Genomic DNA, 13,634 nt, shown 5'->3' on the forward strand with positions numbered 1-13,634 from the left:
TTTCACTGCAACATCATAAACGCCACCTTTCAGTCCGATCTGAGCCCTGGCATGATGGACAAAGCCAAACAAGCAGACACAAATGTTCATGTGTGCTCCGTTATGTGCCTACTCTTTTGTCAAGATTCCTCATTTTCATATACAGTATCATGGTGCTCATATAAGAGACATCGATTTTGAAAAGAGATCAATGATCACTGCGCTGAACTTTTTAGTTCAGAACGGCCTGTGATCCAGATAGGTAAAGCAGTTTGAAAGGGTATTTTACATCACGAAGCCCAAGAAATAAGTACAAGTTTTACTCACCTCGCCACTGCTTCGCTGTATACGAAACCAGCGTCCGCTCTCTTGACGATCTCAAAGCACAGGTCTGCGCCGTCCATGCTGTGGAATAGCCAGAACAAGAGCAAAGTCAGATTGCGAACTTGACGGACGGGCAGATAACACTCCATCCTTTTTCACCGAGCTGGGCAAGCAGCCAGCAAGCAGCCCTGGATGCAGTTCTGAAAAGTGAGGACAGTTCGGTGCGAGTGGGTGTGTGCAGTTTAGTGTAATTTCTTATCTCGCAAACACACACCCTCCACTGTGCAAGAAACACGCCACTTGGACCAAAGAGAATCCACAGGGAGAGCCTGTGAATTCTGAGATAGCACTGCTCTGTTGCACAAGTTTTATATGAAAGGTGCAACATTCTTATGAGTAAATGGGCTTTGTTAAAGGAATGAGTTATGTTGATCTTGTTGAATATAAACAAAGAACCGAGGAGAAGAGGAGGACACAGACTAGAAGTACATTCTTAAACACTAATATTCTACAGATAAGTGTGAATGAAAGCATTTCCAAATCCCTTTCAAGTGTGCAATTTAAAACTGAGATTGACTGCACAGGCTAATGATGACATCTCATGGGATAAATTACTTGCTCTAGTCAAACTTTATTTTCTTTTATTCCAGCATTTACGGTGAAAGTTTAGCATGAACAGCAAGATGCTCAATTGATGGTGCAGTGCTAAAATGCTGGACAAGGCCTTCTGATGATGTGATGAGGGCAATTTTCCTTTGAGGGCAGGAGCTCTGGTTCAATATCGAGGCTTGGACTGCACACGCGCGCCATCACTAAGGGGTTTATAGTGAAGTGTCACTTTCATTGCCCATGCAATATTGGAAGGAAATAAAAAGCTAAACGCAATGTTCAGTTACATTGCTAAAAGTGTAGAATTACGCCAGAGGTAAGTAGTGCCACAGGGGTTTGTATTAGGACCACTGCTCTCATGCCTATCAGTGATTGAGATTATGGTATAGTTGGTAAAATGGTGATGTTTGCAGATGATACCAAAAAGGAGGATAAATAATGTAAATATTTCAAAGGTTCAAGAAATCATAGAATTCAAAACTGAGCAAACACCTGGCAGATGACATTTACTGGGTGTTGCACTCAGACAGAAAAAACAAGCTACAAATCTAAAATGGGAAACTGAGGTTGAGGTTGCAGATAGTACTTAAAGACTTGGGTATTTATGTAAACGCTTACAGTAAACTGTCTAGATGATGTAAGGAAACAAGGTTATATTGTTATCCATTTACGATATCATGTATATCGTCAGTCATAAAAACCCACAGAAGATATAGCTGCACTGGAATCCAAAGATTAACCATTTATATGATTGGGTTTACAGCAATGCCATATTCTGAAAGGATAAAATAAAGAATCAAATCTTTTTAGTGCTCACCAGAAGATTACGAGGTGACCCAATTCAAGAACTCAAAATAAAGACAGCCCTGTGAGCCTCTCCAGTGTCAAGACTGACACAAGAAGCACAGGGCAGAGTTCATAACAATAGGGAGGTGCATTTCAAATGGAGAATAAGTGGCACCTCTTTACCGTAAGGGTTGTGGGAGTCTGGAACAAGCTATACAGCCCTGTTGGTGAAGACAAAACTTCAATTGGCTTCTTTCAGGAAAGGCCTGGATGAGATCTTTGGATAAATTAGCTCCTTGATAATTTCGAGACTCACCAAATGCGACCATCACACACCTCATGGCATCGACCATATCCTTCAATCGTGGGCATTGGTCTATTATGGTAAAGTCCTGATCATGAAAGCTGTGGATGAACCCTCTATGACAAGCTTTTTTGTTTCCCTTTTTTTTTATCATGCTCCAATTCTCAACTCCCACCCTTTTAGGTAGTGTAAACCTAAAAACCACAGCTCCTTAAAAACCCCAGGCAACCGTAAATGGGGAAAAAAGGGCACTTTACATCAAAAATTAGAGGTGCATCAAAACCTTTATTTCCCCAAATTTGCCCATCGTTTATGCAGCACCTTTGGGCTTTGAAGAGTAATTATCCATTTAGGATTCAGCAAACCCTTGTTCCCATGCTGAAATCCTTCACTTAAAGGGAATGAAACTACGGGGACATGTCGAGCTGAAAACCTCTATAATGACACCGAGCGAGTTCTAAAATCCCATTACAACTGGCCTGACATACATCAGCGTAGTTACCGCATCCAGATCAGCAGCTGAGGGCCTCGACCTCAGCTGCACAATCAGCAGAGCTGCTACAGCACCTCCTGTGTCAGTGTTTGTCATCACTTCCATTTATTAAGTTTCACAGCCCGTTTTTGTCGCAACCACTTTTGCACCGCAGACCTGTTTCAACCTCCCATTGCACCTAAGCACACACCTCGAAAGGGACAATTAAAAATCAAATCTATCAAATCCAGGCGAGATGTAGATGCATAAAGGTCAAGTGCTCGTCCGGAAGCTCTCACTTCTTGTACAGCGCGGTGCGAGGATACAGATCAGCAGGTAAGTAGAGGTTTTAAAAATGACACCTTGCCGACGGAAATCCCCTGACCCGAATCTTGCATTTCTCCTTTTTCTGAACCGAAATAATCTTTGTTAAACTACTTTAAGAACAATTTACGGTACGTTCCTGTATTAAAGCCGCTTTGCGCCCTTTTCGGGAATCAATGTTTATAAAATACAGAAGTTTTCTGTGGGGAAAAACTGAACAGCAACCCCCCCAAAAAGTGTTTTATTGTTATTCTGGTAAAACTGTAAATAATCTGGGTTTTAGTTTATACAAAGCACTATCTAATTTACATTGCAGGATGGCAAATTCTTATGGTTTGGATTCTTATTGAAGAGCACTCAAACATTTACAAGCATGGAAGCACTTAAAATACAATCGTCAGTCTGTCAGAATGGACACAAACCAAACTTGCAGCAGTTACAACTCAACCCTTTCCCTAAGTTTTAAAGTATAAAACTTCTCTTCATTTTATAAAGTCTGGTCTTTCTGTATGGTAGTCACCCCCACCTCTTGTTTTTTTTTTCCCTCACAAATTGTCTTTTTAAAACAGATTTCACACAGTCGTGTCCCACGGGTCTACTCCACAAATATCCCCACTTTGCCCCTGTCCAAGCGCACCAGTGCTGCTCCTGCAAACCAGAAAGTGCAGACAGACTCCATGGTCAGACGGCACAGGTGTACTCATTCAGCTCATGTCTGCAAACAGCAGGCAACAGATGGACTTCTGCAGACAAAGTCTGAAGACAAAAAAGCATCTCTAACAGGATGTGAAGCCGTTAAAAAAAAAATAATTCAAAGGTTTTAAGGATAAATTGAAAAAAATGTGCAACAAGTTCCAAGTGTCTACATTTGCCTTCCTGCCTGTCCAGATGAATAACTGAATCTGACCCCCTGGTATAATCTCACTTCAATTAGTCTGTATGCCATGGTGTTACGACACATTAACTGCTTGATTGTTTAAGTCACTCTGTAAACAAGTACTGAAAACTTGGCAATGGAAGAGGATCCTATTAAAAAGTGCTGAAACCATCCAAAATGAGCCAGAGCCAATTTATCTTCACATAGTCTGGAACCAAATCAGACAAGAATAACTGAATCCCGCTGAAACTACTATTTTAACCTGACAGTCAGTTGAGGGGAGGCTACAAGACTCACCATATATAGCAGCTTGATCCAGCTCAGATTTTACTAGCTGCAGGCTTTTAATACAACCCAACCCAAGATACTGGGCCTCTCACGGTTGTTACATTACCCTAATCAAATCTGCACAGATTAAATTTGTGAATATGCAGCATGTCCGTTTATATAGCTTGGCATGTCGGTGGACCAAATTGCTATAAAACTGCTTGCTGCTTCTGTGCAAGAGGAAAAAAATATTAGCAGGACAAAGTGGAAACCCCTCCCATATCTTGAAAAAATCATTACGCTTAAATGCATTTAATCTCACTTGCAGCACTAACCACCCTCCCCCCAAGGGCACTCTCTCTCTGGCATCCATCGGTCTCAAGAGACAAGGGAGTTTTGCGCCGTGCTCAGTCAGTAGAACCGCCCACTGTGACTGTACAGTCCACGTCTGGAGCAACAAGCTTTGTTGCGGTTTCCATAGGTGAAGAGTGACTCTGGCGGTAAAGGGGATGGGGTTGCCTTCTGCCGTCTTCACTCCCTCGTCTCCTCCCACATCTCGTACCTCCTCTGCCCACTCTTCCCAATGGCTGCCTCCACTGGCTACGGTCCGCCGCAATGGTTTCCCCATGTTCCAGGGTCGATAGCCTTCATGTCGCGTTTGCAACACGTAACTCCTGTGCACTCTCTCTGTTACATGAATGCGCAATTAATAACATTTTACACCAGGTCATCCCTGCGCGGTACCCCTTGCACAGCCAGTCTTTGAACTGGACTGCTTCTTGGGCACTGGAGCCTGCTCGGAGCTCAAGACGCTGGTGCGAGTTTTATCTCCTTCAACATGGCTTCCCAGTGCATGGCAGCATTGCCTGGTGTTGCAGTTTAGAAGTCGAGGTGGTCTTTAAGTCTGGATACAAAGTCATTAGATGTGTAAGGTCCAAATTCTTAAGGGACAGAGAGTGCAGACTCCATTCTCAGCAGTTCCTAGACGAACGAGCGAGAGCACAATGAAGAAAAAGTTCCTTTGTTTGTGGTCCTGAAGAATTAATTCTCTGCCGCCCTCCGTCGGGTCTCATCAGGAATCAGGAGACAGCAAAATCTCAGCGGGAATATTTCGGGTATTACGAAGGAGAAGAAAGATCTTCAGGCAGCCAAGAGACATTTAGAGCCACCCGTGGCTGGTTGGAAAATTTTTAAAAAGCCATCAACTTCAGCAAGTGAGTCAGCCCTTTGATGACAAACAGCACTGCTTAGGATTTCTGAAATGTATTTTAGCTTAATTTTTAACAAATTGTATTTTTACAAACGGGTTTCAAGGCTGCATGCCTTTAGTAAAACAAGGAGTTGGTTTTAAACGCTTGTTTTTGGAAGGACACAGTTGGGATGCTTAACTATACAGGTTTTCTCTGCACTGCAACACATGGTCAGGGCTGCTTAGAGATGTACACTTCTACACTGTTGTAAATTGTTAAAAAAAGGCATTCAAATCCTGGACAGTGGGAATCGAGAGAGAGAAACTGACATGGTAAATTGAGACGCAGGGAATTGTTTAGCAGGTAACCACCAGGCTATTAAAAAGCACACTTGCGGGGACGCGGCCTGCGATCATTGATGAAAACTGCCTCATAAAGTCAGACAGGCCTTCGTTTCCACTGAAGTCTGCACCGCCGGATCACCCGTTGTCTCACTGCCTTCCAAGCAGGGCCACCGTCTCCCACTGGTGATAAACAGATGTCAAGAGCAGGCATTTCCACAGCCTCAGGTAAGCAGGCCCCCTCACCTCACCCAGAAAGCTAAGCATTTCCGTTGACTGCAATACAGACCTTCACTCTTAACTCCTGTGGAGAAAACGCATGCCAGCAGAAACACCAGGGACAAAAGGAAAACCGAGACTTACAACTCGAAGACCATATAGAGCATTCCATCGGAACTGTACGTCTCCAGCAGCTCCACAATGTGGGGGTGCTTCAGCATGTGACAGATGCTTGCTTCTCTCTTCAGATCTGAGGGAAGAGAGGAGAGAAGAAAAGGCCAGATGAGCAAATTTCATGGCAGGCACAAGATCGCAGCCAGGAGAACAGCTCAAGAGGAACGGAGCTGCATCACAGGGGTGTGACACACCAGAGTTAAGGCAACCTTTTCCAACGGGAACATCTTAGCCATTTACCCCTGCAATAGGGGTCAAAACTGGACTCTCTGCTTCCAGTACCACCCCAAACTCCCCACACCACACCTTTCCTCCCCTTTCCACCAGTGTCCTGCAGAAGTATACAGTTCTCCCTTCAAAACCCATTACTACCCCGCTGAGGTCATCCACCATGAAGGACACAAGAAATGAAGGCTAGACAGTTGTGGGTATCTGGCTGTACTGCCATGTCGAGTGGCTCTGTGAGTGGAATGCAGCTGTACAGTGCCTCAGGGCTTGCTACATGAAGACATGAGTGTTCATCACTGAACACAGGCCAGGGTGTACCAGGACAGGTAGCGCATGCAGGAAATTCCAATGTTAGACCCAGCGTTCAATTCTGCTTCTGCACTGATACAAATCTCCTCGACCTTTTTGTAAAAAGACCCACGCTGCAGGATCTAAGAAGGAGCTCTGAAATGTGAACACAGAGGAGGAGCACTCATTAGCATCCTCACCTTATACTTCAAAGTGCAAAGTTTTCTACAGTAATTACAGTCAAACCAGAACACAAAGATGAAGACAAATATGCTATACTGGGGGGACAGGAGCAATAAATCTTCACGAACAGACCTTTTTTTTGACAACATATTAGGTCAACAATCACATATCCCTTTATTTGTAAAAGGTTAGACTGGGAATGGGTTTAAAAAATTCTGTGTAGTTTACAGGTCTACTGGAACTTCCTTTTGGCTCATGCTTACTTGCCATCGCTTCAACGAACACGTGAAAGGTAAACTTTTCATATTCTAGCAATTCTGGTTGTATTCTTCATGGAGGAATCCCCATTTTCTGCCAGACGACTTTCTCTTTTATAAGCAGACCAATACTGAACAGACCCTACCTATCGGCCTTCGTTACTAAAATGCCTCCATCTTCTTCTTTCTGCCTCAACAGTGGAACAGCACATCTTAGAAAAATAAAAGCCATGAAAGTTATCAGGTGTCCCTGAAATTAGCATTCCACAAAGGACTTTTGGTGGAAAAAAAAAGCTTGACAAAAGCCTTGAAAAATTATAAAGATTTTGCACACGTCTGCAGCTTCGAGATCTATCACGCTCAAATTAGACATGCTGCTGCTAGAATAAATCCTTTCTAAGGAAACAAAATGCTCAAAAAGATTCATAACTGGCCGGGCCCACACTTTCAAAAACGCAAAACACAGTACTTGGTCTTCGCATATCAGTTCCTTTCAAGTACCCTGTGATCACAAGAGCATCATTTAAAAAACCCGTTTGTGCATAGTGCTCTTACTCTGGGGTAAATTCCTTGTTTTGAACAGTAGTATAAAGACATCTGTAGAAAGAATTGCATCTCTGATGCATGCCTGAACTGGCATGCCTGAAGGATGGTACTGTTGAGGAGTAAGGTCATTAATGGAGATCAATGCAAATTAGGAAAAATGCCCATTACAACTTTGAGAGCACTTTCATCATTTGAATACCCCATTAGTGATGTTTTGGGGCTTGACCATCTAATGTGCTGTAGATATCAATATATTAGAATGTTTCAAACAAAGAACTTTATTGGACGTCTCACAGGTAACAGCATAAACAAAATGAATGCTATTTAATTTTTTAAAGATAGTAGGGGAGTAGCAGAGTATAGAGGTTATTGCCAGACGTACACGTACATTGGAATTATTCATTCTGTTCATGCACAAACACAAAAGACACCACTGTATAATGTAGTTCAGGTGGGTAGCTGCGTCAGCATACGAAGCCCGCAAAGGAACAAGTAAAAGGTTTATTCCATGCTGAAAAGAGAAGAGAGAAAACAACGATTCGGCTGTGAAGCCTTCTTCAGGTGTGAGAAAAACAGTGCAGACAACAAGGGGCGGAGCGGTGGCTCTGTGGCTAAGGATCTGCGTCTGTGGCTGGAAGGTTGCCAGTTCAAATCCTACTGAACTCCATTGGGCTCCTGAGCAAGGCCCTTAAACCCAACTGCTCCAGGGGCACTGTACAATGGCTGACCCTGTGCTCTGACCCCAAGCTTCTCTCCCTGTCTGTGTCTCACGGAGAGCAACCTGGGGTATGCGAAAAGTTGAATTCCTAATGCAAGAAATTGTATATGGCCAATAAAGTGATCTTATCTTAACAAAGTGATCTTACAAAGATTAAATAGCACAGAAGAACAAAAGCTAGGAGAGGGGAGGAGGCAGAGAGGCCACTCAGGAAGTGCAAAGTGCAGAAGGGTGAAGAAAGGTGTGAAGTCAAAACCTGCATGAGAATGGAGAAGATTACACAGAAATAAGTTGGTCATGGAGAGAAGGGGGATGGTGTGAACCTAGTTTCAGAACGAGTTTCTTTTCGTTGTTTTTTCTGCTGTGCGAGTTGAGAAACCCATCTTTGAGAACAGAGACAGAGAGATAAGTGTGATCATGGCCGTCTGAGGTGAAATGAGAAACTATGGGCTTGGAGAAATCTTTCATCTTCTAAGCTCGAACATGTTCTCTGAAGTGGTCTCCTACTCTCCTTCCAGTTTCCCCAATGTAGATATCTGGGCATTTTTTTGCAGGAGATACAGTGTGTCTTCTGGGTGATCCGGAATTGACCTCGGGGGCCCTGAATGAGCATGCCAGAGCATGCCAAGAGTTCTGTCGCAGGGGAAGGTGCCTGCTGGGGATGATTGCCGAGCGTAGTCAAGGGAGCTGTGAACCAGACGTTTATGTAGAGTGGGTGGTCGGCGGTATGAGATAATTGGGCAGTTAGAAAAAAGGGTACCAATGGAGGGATCGCCCTGTAAAATGGAGTAGTTGTTAATAATGGTCCTGGGATAGAAAGTGTGTTAGAGTGGTATGGAAGCACCAAGGAAATGCTGTTGTGAGACCGAGGGCTGTTTTTGGCCCAGGTGAGGGCCCCATCGATAACATGGGTGGGGTATCCTCTGTTGATGAAAAAAGAACTTGAACTTGAATACTCTCATGCAGGTTTTGACTTCGCACCTTTCTTCACCCTTCTGCACTTTGCCCTTCCTGAGTGGCCTCTCTACCCCTCCTGCCTCCTCCCCTCTCCCAGCTTTTGTTCTTCTGTGCTATTTAATCTTTGCTGTCTGCCCTATCTTTCTCACACCTGAAGAAGGCTTCACATCCGAATCGTGTTTTCTCTCTCTCTTCTCTTTACTGCACAATGTAGACTGTACATTACAAAAGAGTACATAAGATTTAAAATTTTAAAGCTACTATCCTGGTGCCTTAATCCAACTGGTCCTATGAGTGGCCCTATGAATTCCACTGTACAGTACAGCTTCCTACATCTCATCCCAAAAGATGGTACAAAACCTCCCTGCTCGTGCCAAGCAGCTCACAGCTGTTACAGAACAACGCTCAGGACCTGCACGGTGCCAGCCAGTTACTTCAATTAGCTGGGGAACGGCTCTTGGGCCGCCATGTTTGGGGTCTGCGCAACGCCTCCACCAAAAAGGGGTTCGGAACAGCACTGGAAAATTCTCAACATGGAGAAACCTATGACCCCTGTCTTCCAGGATCACTTTGCAACTCACACTTGGCAGCCCACTGAAGCTCAGCAGGTGTGAGCCTGGTTAGTACCAGGATGGGAAACCCCTTGGATGGAAAACTAAGGTTGCTGCTGGAAGAGGTGTTAGTGGGGGCCAGCAGGGGGCGCTCACCCTGCAGTCTCGGTGGGTCCTAATGCCCCAGTATAGTCATGGGGATACTGTACCGTAAAAAGACACCGTGTTTTGGATGAGACGTAAAACCGAGGTCCTGACTCTCTGTGGTCATTAAAAATCCCAGGGCGGTTCTTGCAAAGAGTAGGGGTGTCACCCCGGTGTCCTGGTCCACTGGCCATTACCAATCATGGCCTCCTACTACTCCCCATCTACAAATCTTCATCACTCTGCTCTCCTCCCCACTGGTTGCCGATGTGTGGTGCGTGTACTGGTGCACTTTGGCTGCCGACGCATCATCCAGGTAGCTCCACTTTGAGTAGGGTGTCTAGAAAAGCTCTATATAAATGTAAAGATTATTATAGAATATATATCATTACACACTAGGAGGTACTGCCTGTGCTTCCTGCTCACCTGTACTCCACACCCCTGATGGCCCGTTCATACACACACAGACATTCGCCACACTCACACACGGCCCAACCCCACCCCGAAGGTGGCAGGACTGCAGTCCACTTCAACCCTGAAAAAATAATTACCGAAACCAGCATCTCCACTGGGTACCACCCTGAAAAAAGGCAAAATTCATTCTTCACTCAGAAATGGCAGCACAACAAAGAAAACGCTAATGTTTTGATTTACAGTAGATATACGATGTGCTTATTCAACTTCAAACATGTCACTAATCTATACTACAATAACAATAGAAGAGCAGTAGCTGTTTTTATAACGCATTCTTTAAACGTTAAGCACACCTTTTCGAACCCTTCAGGACTGCATAAAAAGCATTATAAAATATCTCGTAAGACATGTTTATTATGTAGTTTATATACATCTTTATTTTATATGATTCTGCAGATTTTTATAAGGTTATTGTTGGCTATAAATGCATGTCCTGAAACTGCGATACAGCTTATATATGTACAAGTGATTTGTGGTATACTAGATTATTGGCGGGACTACAGAGTACCATGAGACCTATTTAGGCACCAGGGAACATTATAAACATTGGAGTATATGTGCAAACAAGAAACAAGAAAAGTGATAAAAAATACACTCAAGTATTTTAGGCACTTACAGAGCTATTTTATCTGCACACTGTTTTCTTAGAAAATTGATATCCAAGTTCTTTTTGTAGTTTCCTTCCAGGTATCACACACTACTAACACGTACTTTTCACAGAAACAAATGCTAATACTGTGTGAGTACTGCTATTAATGCACTTAGACAAGAATAACCTCAAAACGCAAGGCACAGGCACTGAAAGTACAAAGTATATCACAGTAGCCAAGACTCGTACTGACTCTCTGTTTCAGAACAAGTCAATGTTACCTATACGCTGCTGTTCCTAATGTAGTTATTAAACAATAAGACCACAACATTTATGAATGAAGACACCATTTCGCCTATCCATCTCACTGGTTTTTTAGAAGCTAACACATTTCATTAGCCATTTCTTGAAGGAAGCCAGGATATCAGCTGCATCACAATGGTAGTTATCTTGTTCCATATTCCCACAAACCTTTGCAAGAAGAAGTATCTTGTGTTGTCAGTTTTTAATGCATTTTCAAATAGCTTTCACCTGTCTCTGGTCATTGTTTCACTGTTCAATCTGAAACCAGTACCTGGATAGGAGATCTCCTGGGAAAAACTAAGCATGCTGCTGGAAGAGGTGCTAGTGGGGCCAGCAGGGGGCGCTCACCCTGCAGTCCATGTGGGTCCTAATGCCCCAGTATAGTAAACAGGCGCAGTCCTTCGGATGAGATGTAAAACCAAGGTTCTGACTGTCTGTATTCATTAAAAATCCAAGGACGCTTCTCGAAAAGAGTAGGGGTGTAATCCCGGCCTCCTGGCCAAATTTCCCATTGGCCCTTACCTTAATATTAATAATCCACATCTATGAATTGGCTTCATTACTCTGCTCCCCACTGATAGCTGATGTGTGGTGACCGTTCTGGCGCACTACGGCTGCCGTCGCATCATCCAGGTGGATGCTACACACTGGTGGTGGTGGAGGGGAGTCCCCATTACCTGTAAAGCGCTTTGAGTGGAGTGTCCAGAAAAGCGCTATATAAGTGTAAGCAATTATTATTAATTATTAAGTTGACCATCAGTGATTTAGAGGTTTGTAATACTTGAATATGGCCCCCTGAAACTCCTCTCTGTTCAAGATGAAAAATATGACATCCCTTGGTTTACATTCAACACTTAACTATCATAACACCATGTTTCCATGTTTTATTGCTTCGCCACAATGTTCAGAAGACTAAAATGATGTGAACAGTCTTTCATATGTAATTTTTTAAGGATGAGTATTTCCCCCACCTAATACTGTACTAGCATGTACTAGTGTGCACTTAATGTCTACCAGGTATTTGCCCAGTCTTGAATTTTGTCTAAATTTTGGAATTGCCTTTTTAGGTTCCATGATGCTTTCGAAGTCTCCTACTTTTATCTGCAAACTACTGAGGGAAGTGGTCTGTTATCTGTACTCTATATCCTTTCCATTAAGTAAAACCAAATCCAAAGAATAACATGACCTTGAAATTCTTCAAAAAGCTATTTAAAAACACATACATCATATGATTTGTTGTGTGCCTCCATTACTGCTGTTTTTTTCAAAGAACTGCAGTAAGTTATGATGCACTTGCTTTTTGTAAATCAGCATGGATTATTCCTTATAGCTGAGCCCACATCCCTTAAACTCCTACTGCCATAAACATGATCCTCACTTTAGTTCCACTTACATTACAGCCTTACATGTAATGGAAGTAAGACTTCATTGGTCTATAATTCTTGAACAGATGTGTCTGCTAAATGAATTAATGTGAAAGTATAAATAGTTGGTTGGCACAATATATATAGATGGGAAATACACTGGGCATTTCCTAGTAAATTCCCGTCTTGAGAGACTTTTGTTGAACTATGAATGTTATCTCTAGTTTCCTTAAGTACAATTGGTACAATATCACCAGGCCCCAGAGACTTCTTTATCTTTATGCACAAGCTCAACTAATGCAGGCACTTTGGTGCTATTTTGATTTACATTGCAATACGTGTTTAGCATGTTGTCCAAGTAAACACATAACTGTAGTCACAAAATTTGCATTATATCTTGAACTACTGCTGAAATAGTCCATTGTGTATTCTGCTACTAGCTTCGTAAATCACAACCACGTGAACCAGGAATGCAATTGAATTGTGTAAAACTGTGACATTTAACATTTTCAAGCCACTGTCTTGTGCAAGGTATTTGAAATTTTATAGTCAGAAAATGCCATACAAATGAGTATCTTCATGCCTGCTTCATATGACAGCCACTATTAACCATTCTTCTGAATCCAAGTGATTGATGCAAATACACCACACCTGGGCTGCACATATAATACAGTCAATGTTCTGCTTTCCGATACCTTTTTACCTGTGTCACAATACTTTCTGTATCCCTGACAATGCACTAATACACTAGAATCAAGTTTCACATTTCTAAACTATACAGTAGGTACATAGTACGCATTATCAATGGCAATAAACTAATCAAATAAAAAATATACACTAATTTTTAGCAAGCAAACCAATATTCCACAATCATGCATTAGAAGATCTTTTATAATGGCTTATATGCAGGATCTATGAATATTTACAGAACCCTTAACTTTAAAAATGATGGAATACAAACTTATATAATATAAAGCACTAATATCTACATTACTGTTTTAGAACAGGTTAACAAAAAAGTCAAAACTACCAACATGCTAGGAATTACTAATAAACTTGATATGGTAACGGGATAAAAGATGCTTACAGATCATAAATAAGACCTTGTAAGTTAATACAACACAAGTGTTACCCACAATACCAACATGCTGTCATTGTCAGCTTTA

The 13,634-nt window shown here is 42.5% G+C and overlaps 1 protein-coding gene across 21 annotated transcripts in view; it reads right to left on the minus strand.

Moving 5' to 3' along the window:
- caska (calcium/calmodulin-dependent serine protein kinase a) overlaps nt 1–13,634 on the minus strand; it is a 259,244-nt gene that overhangs the window by 127,126 nt on the left and 118,484 nt on the right. For all 21 annotated transcript variants that reach the window (XM_088605405.1, XM_088605395.1, XM_088605230.1 and 18 more), the window contains exons 3-4: nt 5,837–5,942; nt 307–384 (exon numbers count right to left, since the gene is read on the minus strand). In XM_088605405.1, the coding sequence (XP_088461531.1) occupies nt 307–384; nt 5,837–5,942 (184 nt within the window). The remainder of the gene's footprint in view (nt 1–306; nt 385–5,836; nt 5,943–13,634) is intronic.

Source organism: Lepisosteus platostomus, chromosome 2, assembly GCF_059453375.1.
Source record: "Lepisosteus platostomus isolate fLepPlt1 chromosome 2, fLepPlt1.hap1, whole genome shotgun sequence".
NCBI classification, from domain to species: Eukaryota; Metazoa; Chordata; class Actinopteri; order Semionotiformes; family Lepisosteidae; genus Lepisosteus; species Lepisosteus platostomus.